This window comes from Athene cunicularia (genome assembly GCF_003259725.1).
Source record: "Athene cunicularia isolate RWA chromosome 3 unlocalized genomic scaffold, athCun1 chr3_part1, whole genome shotgun sequence".
Classification (NCBI taxonomy): domain Eukaryota; kingdom Metazoa; phylum Chordata; class Aves; order Strigiformes; family Strigidae; genus Athene; species Athene cunicularia.
In genome coordinates this window covers 61,346,327-61,362,676 of record NW_020799097.1, presented here as the reverse complement: position 1 = coordinate 61,362,676, position 16,350 = coordinate 61,346,327, and the positions used below count along the sequence as shown (strand labels likewise).

The window sequence follows — 16,350 nt, the reverse complement described above, 5'->3', positions numbered from 1 at the left end:
ACCTCAAAAGCTACTCCAGATGGTATCCTAATGAACCCCATCCTTTTCTGAGTTGGAAAAGCCTGCTTTTCACACGTCAATATTTCTTCCTTATACCTTGATGCTGGCCAAAGCAAACAAGACCCACCTGTCCACTGTGTTTCTGATCACACAGAGAGAAAAACAAGTCCTTTATAGATTTTATTGATGCAAGGCTTCTGATGAAAGTAGAAAAATACTGTGTTAAAACAAATGTGAGCCAAACCTTATGGCTGACTTAAGTAAGACTGATAACAACTTTAGGGAAACTTTAACTCTGAGTAAAATCTTATGTACTTTATTGTACATGCTGAATTAAAGCAAGCAGACCTTGAGCAAAAATAGACTTGACAGAATTTTAATAATACGGGTTTTTTTTAAAGAGAGCAGGACACTACAGCCACATCCTTGTGTGCATATTCTAGTCATCATAATCTCAAGTTATCCATTAAATAATGTGAAACAGAAAGGTGCAGTCAGAGATTGCACAACTATTAAACCTAGTAACAATACTAAATGTTTATGAAAAATTCATCATAGGTGAATTGCTGGCAGTATAAGACACCGTTCTTAGGTACACAGAATCAGTGTAGATACAGTGAGTGATAGACAAGTGACCATGATGTGAGTTAGTTTGAATTGAATTCATACATTTCTAATTAACCAAGAACCAAATAATAACCCCACTTCATCCAGACAGTGTTTGCAAGGTCACCATCCACCATCAGAGCAGGGAAGCTGAAAAAGGGAAATAATTTGCATAGGTCAATAACGACAGCAATTATAAGCCATTATCATACGGCTTACCACAGCTAATACAAGTATGTTTCTCAGTGGCTTGTGATAGACTATGAGATGTCATGGAGCCCAACAGAGAAATAATTCCAGTATACCTTCTAAAAATTAAACTCTCAGCACCATAGACAAACAGTACCTCATACTGAAGCCACGATGAGAACAGCATTACCTGTGGATCAGGCACAGTTAGACATGATCAATCTTGGTGAAACAGAAATTTAAGCATATTGACAATGATATGTTAATTTCTCTTTCAGTTTAGAAAAGAAGAATTAGCAGAAGCACTTGTAGCCTCCATCTGTGAAAGTATAAACATGTTTCTTCTTGTAGCTATTCATTACTATAAAGTTGTAAGTGAAATAGTCCATTGTCTGTTCAAGATATTCTTGTGGCAGCAGTGAATTTCCACCTCAAGAATATACAATATAAGAGATGCATTGTAATGACATGATTTTAATCTTGCCTATCCATCTTCATTTGCTGCCTCCAATGTTAGTTAATTTTGATGAACTCATAGTCTCACAGCTGTGATTGTGTCAGGATGCAACAGCAGCAAGGGGTGTAGGAAGCAGTAATATCTTTAAATATTGGAAAAAATAGTCAATCTTTAGGACATCCCTTTTCAGAAAAAAAGACTAAGTAGTTGCATATAGTTGATTGCCCAGCTCACTTACTGTAATGCATACTAACAGAGAACATTTTGAAATAGAGTACCTTAGAGACAGTCCTCAAGATCAAGTGATGACTTTTGTAACAGAAAGTTTTGAACATGTACTTCTAAATGAGTGTTAGGAGTATGAGACATACTTGAATTTATCAAAGTCAAATAAATGGAAACATTAAGGTCAGGTTTTTTAGGATAATTATTTTTCTGTTCTGCATGTCACCTTGCTGTGTTTTCCAGACATTTGAGATTGCTTTTTGTACATTGAAAAAGTACTATTGAGTTACAGTTTTGGCATTCTTTAAGAAAAAGACATTGTTTTTTTCAGGCAAAATTTTCTTAGCAATTCATGTCAAGTTTATGAATGGTTTTGGAAAAAAACTCATTCTGCAATATTTATTAAACTATTAGGCAAAATATTATAATGACAAGAGGTTTTAATGCCTTAGTATTAACTCCATTAAGCTGAGAAAAGAGAGTACAGTGAACTTTTGAGTCAATTCCACTGCTAAGTTACTTAGAGAATCTTTAGGATACACTCCCCCATATGTGTTAGAGACCTTTCTGAGCTTTCCATACAGTATTTATTACTGTGTTGGCTAAGTGCTGCTATCTAATACCTAAAGCTCTCTCTTTTCTTTTTTTCATTTTGTCTCCACTAGAAGCCAGAAATTTTGATTTATTGTTCTTTTCATTAAAGTCCAATAAAGTCAAATGGGGTCACTGAGTTTGCTATACTACTACTATTCAAATCGATTAATCACATCAGTTTACGTCTGCTGATTGTTCATCTGCAGAGACAGAGACGTTCTGCATTTAGTTGTGAATTCCAACAGTTGTATTCTGTGGTTTTTTTTCAGTCTGCCCTGTGTGGAGGCTTTCACACCACTTGACAGGTTTGGTTGGAGCTGGAAGTCATCAGCTCTGTCCAGGAGAAATAATAGAGACAGTGATCCATCTAGTTCCCACCCCAGCAGAAGTTAGGTTCCCTGGCCCTGTAAAATCCCTCATACCTTCATTTGTCACCCAACTGAAAAACTACAAAAATTGATCAAAAGTGTACAAACCTCTGTTTTCTTCTCATCCCCTACCTGGTTAGTAATTTCTTCTCCAGTTTTCTCAGAGATGTTCTTACACTGAGTTGGCTGCAATAACTAACATAACATAATCATGAAAATACATTATAATTAATTCATGGAAACTTATTGTTCAAAAGAAGAAATATACTTGCCTAAGTAGAAAACAAATATATCTGACACTGAGATACAAAAGGGAAAAGCAAGCTGTAAAAACATGGCCATTATTGGACAGTAATGTGTTTCTTGGTAGCTAGGCTGAAAGACAGAAAGCTTTTGGCAGGTGTGGGTAAAAATGCATGTGTGGTGCCTTACATAACAGATGTCAGTTAGCTATACCTCAAGAGTATCAGACGGTTGCATGTATAAGGACCAGAGCTATAAAAAAATCTGAAGTTTTATCAATCATCATTACCTAGCAACAGGCTTAAACTTTCATTTTGTTGAAGACTTTCTGAGCCTATCTTTAATGTTTCACTAGACATTTTAGACTGTTTATTCATGTTAACATTAGCCTCTGTTTGCAGGGATTCTTCAGCGTTAGACTAAACAAAAAGCAGACAGAAAACCTCTCGCATTTGAGGGTTGTTCAACACTTAATATAACCACTCTTATGTTTTGCCAAGAGAGTCTTACAATGCCATTTGTTTTCTGACAAGTCTTTTCTCAGTGATAGAAGACTGTTGCTCTTCTATCACCAAGGATGCAACCTGTACCCCTCCTGGATTTGTAAAGGCACAACATTAGATAATATCTTAATGTATTACAAATATTTGCAATCACAGCATTTATATGAAGCTAGGAGTAATTTTTATTCTATAAAGTAGATAAGATTAAGTGCAAAGAAACTGATTTTTACGGTAGACACTAAATTAGGTGGTTAACTTGAGATGCCAGAATAATTCATATTACAGAAATACTGTATATAGTCAAAATGTGATTTTCCCTGGCTTCATGTGCAAGTACTGACTACCTGGAAAAATCAGCTCCTGGCATGTACCCAGAAAATGAGGAGCACATGTTCAGTGAAAGCTTCAAAGCCTGTGGTATGAAATGACCCCCATAATATTGTGTGGTAACATATAGAACATGTTAGAAAGGAGGGAAAGGAGGAAAGGAGCTTATACAACGGTCCATTTAAGGCATTGGTCCACATGGGCAGCTGGGGCAACAAGACATGCAAGGCACAGAAGGATGAAGCAGTAAAAACTGCAGATAAGAACAAAATGGACAACAGGGGGGAGAAAAAGAGAGGGAAAAAAAAAAAGAAAAAAAAGAAGAGAGAGAGATTTACTTTCTCTTCACCAACCCTCAGCTGCATGAATAAAAAGTTATGCAAGCTGCTAGAGGCACATTTAAACAGCTAAATCTCCTGTTGTTGCCATCTGTTCCCTCTCAGACTCACAGGTATTGATCAGGAGATGGCTAGCAAGCAGGAACTTGATAACAAGTAATGAAACAAAGTCAAACTGACTCCAGTGCACCCTCACCTCTTTTTTGGTGATCTGCAAAGCATATTCAAATGACATACAGCAGCTACTGAGAAGATAAATGAAGCAGTTCTGATGAAAAATCAGGCTGGCCATGCATGTCTCCCTGAGACTGGGCAGCGGAGGGTGGGCACGAAAGGGCACAGCCTCTGGCACTGGTAGTTTTGGCAGTTGCTGTTCTGGCAGTGCCATGATACCAGCAATGCTCATTCACAGTGTTGCTGCTTCCTGCAGTGGCAACCAACCATAGAAGCAGAGAATGGCACTGGCAGATCCCCTCCTTAAAAATGGCCCACAGTGCAACAGCACTGGCATCTGCTGTCTGTTGGGCTTGCAAATGGACAATTAGAAGCAATCAAACTTATTCAGTATTTCTAGGAAAATAGCATGTGTCTGATAAAAACAAATCCAGCCTTTGTGAAAGGCTACTTCATGAGAATGGAGGCTACCGGAGACTGCTTATTGACATGTAAGTCTTTATTGGCAATTTTAGAGCTCAGTGGCTTGCAGTAGAGTAGCCACACTTCCAGACCAGAATGTGACATTTCAAGACCTTCACTTCACCAAGAGTTGTCCTTCTTGTTCAACCTCATGTCCCCTGTGCCATCTTGCCAGGGCCATACTTTCCTGTCTCCCAAGGCCACCCTAATCCCAAATCCTCAGGGAGAAATTGTAACCTGAGCCCCACAGGTCCCACTCAGGGTTCAGTGAAACCTCAGGGGAGCAGGGGCTGGAAGGCATGGCTCCCCACCAGCACAGCCCACCAGCTGATGCACACAAACTGATCTAAAGTGAGTCAGTTCTCCTCCCTGGGATTACTTCTTTCTGGAAGAACTCTCCTCCTTCAGTTCCACAGCAATACTAAAACTCTAACTGTTTGAAGATGCAGATGCCAGTCAAATGAGCAGTGCTTTAAAAAGCAACAAGTTGCAGTTTGGCCACTGCTGATACGTAATTTGGACATATTTAGGCACAGTTCCTCTGTTATGGTAAAAGCTAAATAAATAGGAAGTCAATACCTCTTAAGTCCCTGCTACAATGCATATAAACCCCAGATCATCATAGATAAAAGACAAGCAGAATTTTTTCTTTAGGAGGAAACAATATCTTTTTAGTCAGTCTTGTTTTCAAATACTGTTGAAATATTGTGGTTGGATTTTTTTTTAAATATCCATTTTGGGATAGACAAATCAAATTTTCAGTGAAAATTGAAATTGCTGTAGTTTGTCAACAAAATCAAAAGGAGGGTGAGTAACATCAGGCTATCTTGAAAACAGTTCAGTGCTGCTAGCTCCATCTGCCCATAACAAACATTTGTCTTTATTTTGTATGTTTCTTTCCATGAACCTGGCTTTAACTTAATTCAGATGGATTCATCTTTGCATATGCTAGTGGCTTGTGCCAGAACAGATTTATTATCTGCTTATCTTTTCTGAATATTTAATGCTTACGTCATCCTGTTGATGAGATTTTTCCAGCAGGCTGTAAACCAGTCAGACCAAATGTGCAGCCACTCAGCTGGGGGATTCATGTGGGATGAGTCACTATCGCGCTGCATCCACAGGCTGCTCCGGTCGTGGTGAGGAAATAACTCCGGAACAGGTACCGTCTCCATGTCACACAGTCTGAAATATGGTGAGCTGCTAATATATTAGTCTGGGATATTATTTTGTTTCAAAGGTGACTCTTCTGTGGTTAGTGTTGAAGATACTAGTTATTATTCTGCACAGATCACTGCGTTCTTTCTTTAATGAACAACAGTAGCACCAACAGCAACAAGGTTTTGGTGGTGGCTGAGAGGATGATTTAAAAAAGCCATTCATTCCCAATAGCTGAAAGAGAAACATAGCTAGGGGGCAAAACTCTTTTCAGGCACAGCTCTGAATTCAGAGTAAGGCTCTTTACTTTCTGTGAAGCTATTCCAGGGCCATGAGGATGAAGAATGAGAAAGCTGGGATTGTACCTGTTTACTGCTCACTGCCTCCCTCCTCCGCTTTCATCTTCATATTGGAGGCTGTGTTTGGAGACCACCAAATATCTACAAACCAGCCACAGTCCTAAATTCATTCCCATGGGCTTGGTGGGTGCACAGGAGCACTAGAGAAGACCAGGGGACCTGCCCCACTGCGTGAGTGCCTCTGCTCTGCACCCGTATCGCAGCTGTGGGGATGCTCTTGCCCTGTCCTGTGGGCAGAGAGATGAGGGGCTGCCCCAGCCCACCAAGGAACCCTGGCACTGCTGTCTGCCAGAGCAGCTTTTGCAACTGAATGGAGGCAATGAACTGTGTCGTAGCATTACTTAGCACGGCTACCAGATATGTAGAAACCCCCTTCACCCCAATGCAGAGATAATTTCTTGGCTTTGGATTAATGTGTTTTGCTTTGCTGTAAAAACATTATCTTCCTGAAATCTCTTATTCCTCTGTGCATTTCAAAGATTTGCATTTATCTTGAGTTTTGAATTTATAGTCCTGATCCTAAGCACTCTGAGAAAGCACAAACATCACATTACTCTGTATAAACAGATAGTTTTACTTGACAAGGAAAAGCGATGGTTTCCACTGAAAAGTAAGAATATAAACCATGGGAAAAGATCTAGAGGTCAATCATCTCACCCATTCGTCTTTAAATTCCTCTGGTATAAATCTAGGCTAATCTCAGATAGTCTTCAGTGGAATTGCACCAGGTTTGCAGCAATAGCATTCAGATTACTAGTTGGCAGATCTTCTCGTTTAACTATATAATGAAATATTTATTTTGAACTAATAGCTCACTGGGAATTTGTGCTTTTTCCCCCAGATTTCAAACATATGAATGGAAACAAGAAGACAATTTTTTGCAATGCTGTGTTTTTTTTCATGAAGACTGCATAAACCGTGAGTGAAATTATATACTTTCAAAATTCCTCTCTGACCATGGGACCACCTTAGAGCCTACAGTAATTTTAAATCCATGGTTCTCCTTGCAGAGAGCCAGTTTTAAAAAGAATCATAAGAAAATGAGAAACTTTCCTCTGTCTAATATATATTGTAAAATTCTGTTTTCTGCCAGATGACCAAACTGTACCCATAGAAATGCAAGCTATAAGAATCACTGTAGAAATCAATGCTGTCCTGCCGTTTGGTTTTTTTCATGGTCATTTCCAAGCCCCATTCTGTTCCTTCCCATTTCCAGTGTCCCTTTCACAGTCTTGTCTATGAAGGGCAGAATCATTTTTTAACGCATTGTTCAAATGACAAAAGTGCTATTTCCGTTCTCTTCTGTGGCGTTTTCCATTTTAATTACTTTGTTTTTTAAAAACAAACAGTAAGTGTAGAAGAGCTGAAGTATGCTAACAGAGTGACATCTCTTTTTCTTAATTTTCCAAAAATCTGAAGACTAATTACTGCAGAAATCTAAATTTTGCAGAAAAGAAAGCCACAGCAACAATTTTCTAGACAAGTTTTTACTTTGAATTTTGATGTATAACTGGTTTATGTATTACAGACTCAAAAGACTGCTAAACACTATTTGCAAGTGCTCTGAGGTCTTCTAAAAATAGAGCTTGACATATTCTCTTTAATATTATAAATAACAAGTTTGAGAATACACATCAGCTTTAAACCATGAGAAATGCCTTTTTGAAGCATCTACAACAGCATGAAAACTTCTTACCAAAGTTTTTTCTGAATCAGTAGTCAATTTGGCCTGCTTAATTACTTAATTGTCTTGATATCTTATAAACTGATACTTCACATTAATTTCAGTAAACATACCATTAAATACCACCCTCCACATGCTTGCAGCTTCTTCTAGGTATGTGGTTCATTCCTTTCTGATGCGTATGGGTCTTGCAGTACAATCTGGTGCATTCAGGGAGAATGAATGATAAGTGCTCTGTCCGTGGGTTGGTGTTTGGTGGAAGAGTGAAGGGCATCTCCAAAAATAGACTATACAGAGACATCATCCTGCTGTGCCTTCCAGTGGCTCCGGCCATGGGCAGCCTCCTGCTGCCATGGGGCTGCTGAAGGCATCTGCTGGTCCCTGCACTGGCCCTGGCCCTGCCTCAGTCGTACTCACCAGCTAGACCCAGCCCACTATCTCCCCTACACTTTGCAAAGTGGCAAGTGTTTTGCAGCTCTTGGCCCTGAGAGGATTTTGGTAGGAGCAGGAAGACTGGCCAGCCCCATAGATGAGTCTTTTCTTCTTTAGAGGCAAAGTCAAGGTGAGAGCCCAGCCACGTTGTTATCAGGGACAAAATTCACCTTTAGTGTCACTAGGTCCCTTTCTCTGCATTTCTTCTTTCAAAAATACATTTCATTATTTTAAAGTATATAGGCGTTTTGGGAAGTCAGCTAGAGAGGGAAGATGGCCTGCCCTGGAGATCTGCACTCAAACTGGCTGCTCTCGGATTTGTTATTTGTTACTTGAACTTTGCCTCCACCAGCATATTCCAGTGTTAAGTGCACAGTGCAGGCACAATGCAGGCAGACAAGATATGACTATCATACAGTCATCTGATAAATATAATAACCCTGTAACATATTGGTCTGCGTCATTGGGTTTTGACTCTTCATTTTATTTCATCTCCCTGAGGATTCCTAGCACTTCCAAAGTCCTCAACAGGTTTACAAAGAAGCAGGTTGCCTCCTGGAGAAATGACACACATGAGAAGAAGAATGGCAAGTTGTTCTTACATTTTATTACAAGTCAGAAACTGGAGGGAAATGCTCCCGCTCCCTGACTGGACTCAAAATCTGGTCATGAAGGGAGGCAGATCAAAAACCCAGACTTCAGAGCCGGCTGCTGCCTGCCCCCCTGCAGCGGAGCAGAGCTGCTCGGGGCAGGGGAAGGCTCCCCAGACCCAGAGGGTACCCCAGGGGTTTGGCTGGTTGCTGCCAGGTGGCTGCTTCTGAAACAAACACTTCAAGCAGAGCTGCCTTTCCAGACTGTTCACTTGAGTTCTGGCCACTGCATCACTTGAAGGAGAGGCATGGCAGGGGAGCAGTGTGTATGCATGTGTGGATGTCCTTTGACCAAGTCCACGTAATGAGCTGGCCGCCAGACTTCTTTACAACTATGAGTTTTGTAGACAGTAAAGCACATTGGATTTGTTCACCTAAACTTTACCTTCCTACAATACGTATGTGTCAATATGGGAATTACCAAGGCCTAAACATTCACTCCTCAAAGAGAAGTTCCTGGCTCCAAGGAAGGTCCACAGCTGTGTATCTCAAAATGTTGAAGGCCTGTCTCAGAGAGCAGTATTTGAGTGCCTAACCTCACTTTGACATTTCCTCAACTATCCCGCGTGGTTTCTCACTCAGCCTGATGGTTGTTCCTGCGGTTTTTTTAGTTGGTAAACTCTCCTCCCATAACAAGAAGAGCCTTGCATTGCAACACCCCAGTCTCTTTATGAGTGCACCGTCAAGAAAAAGAAAAGAACTGAGATGTTTGCTTTTATTTATATTTTGATGCACATAATATAAAGGAGCAGTTAACCCACATCATGCAGCAGATTTTGCAAGAAGTGGTATGTTAATCTACCTTGTTGCATATGTCCTTGAGGCACCCGGCATAACTGGGCTTAGCTGATGGTCACCATATTAACAGTCATTTATATTCAGCAATATCACTGTTTTAAAGGGCTGCACGGTCCTTTGTTGAGCAAAAAATTGATGCTGCTCATCTGTGACGCCAGTACAGCCAATAATAGATGTTTACTTTAAACACCTTTTTGGTAGCTGTATCTTGCAAATAGCTGTTAACTGATTAGGCTGTTAGATTAAACCTGTTTGTTCACTAAAGTAATCAAAACTAGGGTGGTAAATACACATCATGTCACTCAGTACACAATATGCCTTTTCAAGGAAATCTTACATGCTGCTGTGAACTACATATAATTATTTATTTTCCTTTATTTTAGAATCTCACAGAAGGGTCACTATATCATGGGTTTTGTTCTGCACCTAGATAATCTCGGACTGCTCACAATGTAACCACAACATTTAATCAAACAAGTAAAGGTACTTCAAATGAGTTCACATTACCTATAAATAAGACCCATTAAACAAATATGAGTGTTACAGCCATTATTTTGGTCTTAAGTGGGTGACAAAATAAACAGTTTGAGCTACTATTCACGTTAACAGCTGCTCCTCAGACCAAGGGCCAAGAACGCTATTCACTGCACCCAACATCCTCCAGTAGTGTGCCAGAGCTTCTGAAGGTTGCTCTGGCTGCGGATTAAGTGCCTGTCCTCTCAAAATTTGTGTATCCAGAACTGTTATGATGGTGAAGAGGCTCAGCTGTCTTTTGAGATGGTCTTCAAAAGGAAGGGGTGACACTCAATCAGCAGAAAACAAGTCAGCATCAAGAGCAGACTTCTACCCGGCATGAGGGGAGAAAGGTAGGAGAACATGATTTTAAAAGGATGCTTCTTCATATTTCTATTTTATTGAATTTTAAACTTTATAATTAATTATGGAAGAGAAATGTTCTTTCTTTTGAAAACTTTTTCAGTGTTCATCTTATTTGGACAGTTTGCCACATGAATTTTGATTTATTTTGTTTCCATTTCAAGCAAAGCCACACACCTGATCTCAGTTTGCTCAATATTATGTTTGGAGGTTGGAGTTTCTTCTTTCTGTTTGATGAAACAACAAAATCCTCTGAAAATAAGGGTTTTTTTTGAAAGAAAAACAGTTTCCAAGGGAGATCATATTTCTTTAGGCTAAACAGTTTCTCTGTCAGTGAACAATAGGGATGTTATTAATCTTTTAAATAGAAAACTAGAGATAGTACCTTAATTATTTTTAGTTGCCTTTATAGCCTGTTTTGCTATATTGTTTAATATATATACACATAAACAAATGAAAATCAAAATCTATGTGACACATTTATAACCTGAATGTGCTTAAAACTTTTGTAATTATGTTCAGTATATACAGTTAAACTGGTGTTTAATTCTTTCTGCTATGAAAATTGAAAATTTGAGTGGATAAAGATCCAGCTAGCTGTGTTTTCTCTATCTTGGGTGTAAATGCACCAAAAGGAGGAATGATAGGAAGGAAAAGAAACATGAAGAGACAGACCAAAAGTGGAGGGAAATAATATATGAAGTGATAGTTAAAGTGAGGTGGAAAAGAGCAGAGATGGTGTTAAATATTAGTAGACAGAAAAAAAGGGGGAGCAAGAGGCACGCCAAACAGTAAATTAATATACTCTGATTCCACATGTCCTGTTTTCCCGAGACTATCTCTGGATGCACCTTGTCCCTGGCACTTGAGTGCTACTGCCCGGCACTATTTGAAAATCCCTCTATATAACACAAGCTGTTAGTGGTAGATACCAGAGTTTCACAAGCTATAGTTTATCATCTATATTCAACTTCCATTTAGATTCTAATGACATAGTGTGCTTGTAATAACATTAGTTTTGATATGGGAAAATATTAACTATTCTGTGTGTTCTATTGAGAATAACCAGAGGCAGCAAAGTCCCAAATCAAATGGCTTAAATTAGTACTGGCTGAATTGCCATGTCAGTATTTTTCTGACTTAAACAAACATGTTATACCTTAATGATAATGCCAATGAAAAACATACCTTACTGTTCTGTATTTTTCACAATACTATAATTTTTCTGTTAATTGAAGGAAAACCAGATCTTTCAACAATGAATATTGCTTGCCGAGTGCTTAAATATTTTCATCAAATGCTTTTGTAAAAAGAGAGACTTGCAAAAGGGACATGCTACTGCATACACAAGAGAAACACACAATATTTGTGTCCTCAGATGCAGACTAGACCAATGTTCAGAAAATATTTATCTCCATGTTTGTGCCTTGGCTAAAATCAGTATTAACTAATAAATATACATAATGATGCTAAACTAACTAGATCCTGACAGCAAAGATATTTGTTTATACAGCAGCTAATGCTTCAGATTAGCCAGGCTCTTCCATTATATTTTGTCAGGAAAAGGGCAGAAAAGTTTTTTCTCTTCTTAGAACTTTTCCTTACATCTCTATCTACAGATATAGCCCACGAGAATTTTGCAGTAAGACTTGATGTGGTGAGGCAGTGCCATCTGCCTAAAAACTGAGGGCTTATGGAAACTTTTTGGTTTTGCTGGGCTGCCCAGTGGGTTCAGTTATTGCTATCAGGACAGGGCTGGAGGAGCTGCTGAGCATGGGCTCCTCAGCTTTAGCCTTCTGTTTTAGACTTGTAGATCTTAGACTTATGTATCCAAAAACAATGTGAGGGAGCTTCAGAATCTAGAATTACTGATTTTCAAGAGCAAAGTGAGAGATACAGCACTCCAACTAATTTTTATGAAGACTAGGACTGTCCAAACAGAAAATAATGAAAAGGACTTCTCATCTTGCCCACTAGACAAGACATTGCCCAGTGTTCTGGTGTGAAGATGCCCCATTATACAGTTTATTTCATCACACAAGATTCCCATTTCAAAGGGAAGTCTAATGATAAAAGGGTCATTCTGTTAAAAGTATAATTATAAAATAGTTTCATCCTTCACAAATAATGACATGTGAATTTCTTATGCATTCAGATAAATGAAGGTGTTTACAATTGCCCTTTTCTTTCCTTCCTGCAGCTCAGACTGTATAGAAAAGAAAAAAACAGTTGTAAATGTACCTCAGGAAAAACAGTACCAGTGCTGCATATCTACGTGGATTTGAGACCTCAGTAAGGATGCAACTGTGCTGTGAATCCGTAAATGGCTCTTGCATAAGGAGCAGCTGGTCAAACAGTATCCGTGTTTCCATGTATATCTTCATGGTTTGCATAATTCTGGCCACAGTGATTGGAAATTTGACGGTTATCATCTCAATATCACATTTCAAGCAGCTCCATACGCCTACCAATTTCCTTATACTTTCTATGGCTACAGTAGACTTTCTGCTGGGATTCCTCATCATGCCTTGCAGCATGGTGCGCTCTGTTGAGCACTGCTGGTATTTTGGGGAGCTCTTCTGCAAGATCCACACGAGCACAGACATTATGCTGAGCACAGCTTCCATCTTCCATCTTTCCTTCATATCCATCGACCGCTACTATGCTGTGTGTGACCCTCTAAGATACAAATCAAAGATAAATACTTTTGTTATCCTGGTCATGATATTTGTAAGTTGGATGGTCCCTGCTGCTTTTGCTTTTGGGATGATCTTTCTAGACCTAAACTTGAGAGGGGCAGAAGAGATATATAATCATGTCCATTGTGCAGGAGGATGCTTTGTCATTTTCAGTGAAACTTCAGGTGTTGTGGCCTCCATAGTGTCTTTTTATATCCCTGGATTTGTTATGCTGTACATCTATAGGAAAATATACTCTATAGCCAAGAGGCAGGCAAGATCCATTGATGCAATTAGCCAAAAAAAGATGCAATTTGAAATGAAGCACCACATTTCATTCTGCAGAGAAAGGAAAGCTGCCAAGACATTAGGCATAATAATGGGGGTGTTTCTCATCTGCTGGAGTCCATTCTTCTTCTTTACAGCAACCAATCCATTTATGAATTATGTGATACCTCCTATTCTCATTGATGCTTTGGTTTGGTTTGGTTATTTAAATTCTACATTTAATCCAATTGTTTATGCATTTTTTTACATGTGGTTTCGCAGGGCATTAAAGATGATTCTGTTTGGAAAAGTTTTTCAACAGGACTCTTCCAGGACTCATTTGTTTTTAGAATAACATGCTTTAAATGGTTGGATTCCTGACTTCGAATTTTTGCCCAGAGGCTGAACTCCAGATGTAAGAGATGAAAATATAGGATACACCTATTTGTTTACTTATTTTTCAAACCTGGGTCAAGCAGATAAACAAAGCATATTGTGCTTTACATCTTCTTTCATTACAGATTGGGATTTGTATATGGCATTTTGGTTATAGCTATTTATATGCAATGCACAGAAGAGCAAGATGAGTTTAAAAAAAACTTACAGCAGTTTATATCCCTGCTCTTGATCATTAAGAAATTATTCTGATCCAACAAATTAATTTATTGAACAAGGTGTGTTTATATTACAATATTTGTGCTTATTTATTGTCCTTTAGAAAGAGCAGAAAAGCCTTTCCTTTTGAATTTCTAGACATCTTTGAGTAATAACCCAAAACTCTTAAGTTTTGTCCCTCCCCTTCAGTATGTGTGAAGAGGTTAAACTGGGCCCATAACCATCCATACCAGCACACTTCATGGAGGGAAGATGGGACAGAGAAAAGTTGTGCTGCTCTTTCTGTTTCCATTTCAACTAGTGCTTGTCACTTATGAGTTTGTCACTTAAAGGCTTTGCTGCTTAATGAGACCAAAAGCGTGTTTAACGAGATCAAAGACAAGAAAAAATATGATGTATGGAATGGAAAGCAATAGCAGAAAGCAACACTGAACCTGACAGTGACAGAGAATGATGTTTGTCTAATGAATGTTTTGATGTAAAATATTTACCAGTTCGCACCTCACACAACTTTCTTTTATCTTGGACATATTGTTATTTTGTCTGATGGCAATGCTATGACAGCTGGTGAAGAAAGTACATAGAGAATTGTGAAGAAATGCTATGGTTGGCATGAATAGAGTGTGAATGGGGCAGAGTGGCTGTGGAAGCACCAGGAGGCAGAAAAAGGGCTGTAGGAATGGTTTAGGGTGATGGCACCTGGGTGAGAGGCTGCCAAGGTTACCTCTATGGGCAGCTTCTCAGGACACCCAGGTGAGCAAATCAAAAACTAGCACATGGTCACCAGCTGAAGACGACCCACAGACTGCAATTTTTTTTTAATCTATCATCTGGCTTTTCTAGAGTTAACATAATACCAGACAGAAGGAAATAATACCTCTGTCCTGATCTTGTGACATCTGGTTGGACTATGAAGGACAGGAGTGGACAGCAAAGGATTAGTACCTGAGAAGAGACTATGGAGAGAAATTGATGACTCTGTATTGAAGTAAGAGCTATGCTCAGCAGTAAATGATGTCCTCCATTAACATTGCTTGGATAAGTGCACATCGTATGTGTATCTTGTCTTTCTTTTCCATACTTTGTAGAGCACTGAAATACTCTGTACAGCATAAAAGTTGAATGATGCTACATTTCAGCAGAGCAAAATATCAGGATTCAAGATTGTGTCTTCTACTGTTTCACTGCCATCTTGCAAGTTTGCACTCTCCAAAATGACATAAAAAGGAACAATGAAATATACAACACATCATCACTTGTGCTGCAGAAGATAATCCTTGCTAGTGACAATGTCTACTTTAATATTTTATCTCACAGAAATAAAGTAAGTTAAGGTTTTTTAAAAAAATCTGTCTTTCTGATAAATTAATAGGTAATTATCTTCTTCCTTCATCCCCAGTGAGGCTGGCCACGGTAGTCAATTTTCTCATGCACAGTGTTACCTTCTGAAATGAACTGCGTGATCACTTGGACATCTTCATCTCAAAACAGCAGTTTCAGAAGTGCTATTTCTTCTGGTAGTGTTATAGATTGAAGGAAAGTGAACTTTCTCTATGAGGAATGTCACCCATCTGAAGCTTTCTAAGTATGTTTAGTAAGTTCAGCACCTAGTCCCTTCAGGAAGTCAATGGAGAAATTGTTTCTTTCCCTTCATCCACTGTCTATATCCCTGAAAATTTGGAAATATTACTCTTTCCAAAGAATTTCAGCTCTACTTGAATTCACAGCTGGTCAGTCTGTCATCATAATTTCTTCTGGTATGTTTATGGCATTATCTTCTGGTCACAGGAGGAGTTTGTGAATGAATATGATCCCAGCTTGCTTGCAGGATAACCTCTAGTGCAAATAGAGCACACACATCTGCAATCTGTGCCTAGACCCTAGTGCAAAGCTAATCCACTTAAAACCACAAAAACCAGACTCACATGCCTGAAGGTTGATAGCCACCTAATCTAAATTTAGACATCTAAAAGTTAGGCACTACATCTGCTCTAGTCATTAGTAGCTCTCTTTATACTCACTAGAAAAATAGTCACCTTCACAGGGTGTTTTTCATTATATCTAAAATCATTTTCATGATTTTAGATATAATTTTTAGGGAGCTGAAATGAGGATCACTCATCACAGGTGAATCCCACACTATGGAAAAGTTAGGATGATCCTGGAACTCCAAAAATGCTCGTGTCAAAGGCCACTTTTCTGGAACTAGGAGTTAGATGTTTTCTCAGGACCAACTCTTGACTAGCAAGCACCCTGAAATGAGATTTTGGATCTACGGAGTGATTCATACTGAAGATCTGTGTGAATAGCTACAGTTCAGGGACAGTGGTGGGATGGTGGTTTGTAA

The 16,350-nt window shown here is 39.0% G+C and overlaps 1 protein-coding gene across 4 annotated transcripts; it reads left to right on the top strand.

The window, feature by feature from the left end:
* The first annotated feature begins 5,453 nt into the window (after positions 1 to 5,453).
* Positions 5,454 to 16,049, top strand: TAAR1 (trace amine associated receptor 1). Of its 4 annotated transcripts, none has more exons than XM_026845276.1 (4): positions 5,454 to 5,648; positions 6,845 to 6,921; positions 10,306 to 10,433; positions 12,644 to 16,049. In XM_026845276.1, the coding sequence occupies exon 4, from the start codon at positions 12,679 to 12,681 to the stop codon at positions 13,741 to 13,743; it is 1,065 nt and encodes a 354-aa protein (XP_026701077.1). In that variant the 5' UTR covers positions 5,454 to 5,648; positions 6,845 to 6,921; positions 10,306 to 10,433; positions 12,644 to 12,678; the 3' UTR covers positions 13,744 to 16,049. The 4 variants fall into 4 exon arrangements, with proteins under 4 accessions (XP_026701077.1, XP_026701075.1, XP_026701076.1 ...); XM_026845274.1 differs by having other exon boundaries at positions 10,177 to 10,433; XM_026845275.1 differs by having other exon boundaries at positions 5,454 to 5,681.
* The last annotated feature ends 301 nt before the right edge of the window (positions 16,050 to 16,350 follow it).

What these genes read in the sequence shown, in the direction of transcription:
- TAAR1 (XM_026845276.1), top strand. Translation starts at nt 12,679, where the DNA reads ATGTACCTCAGGAAAAACAGTACCAGTGCTGCATATCTACGTGGATTT.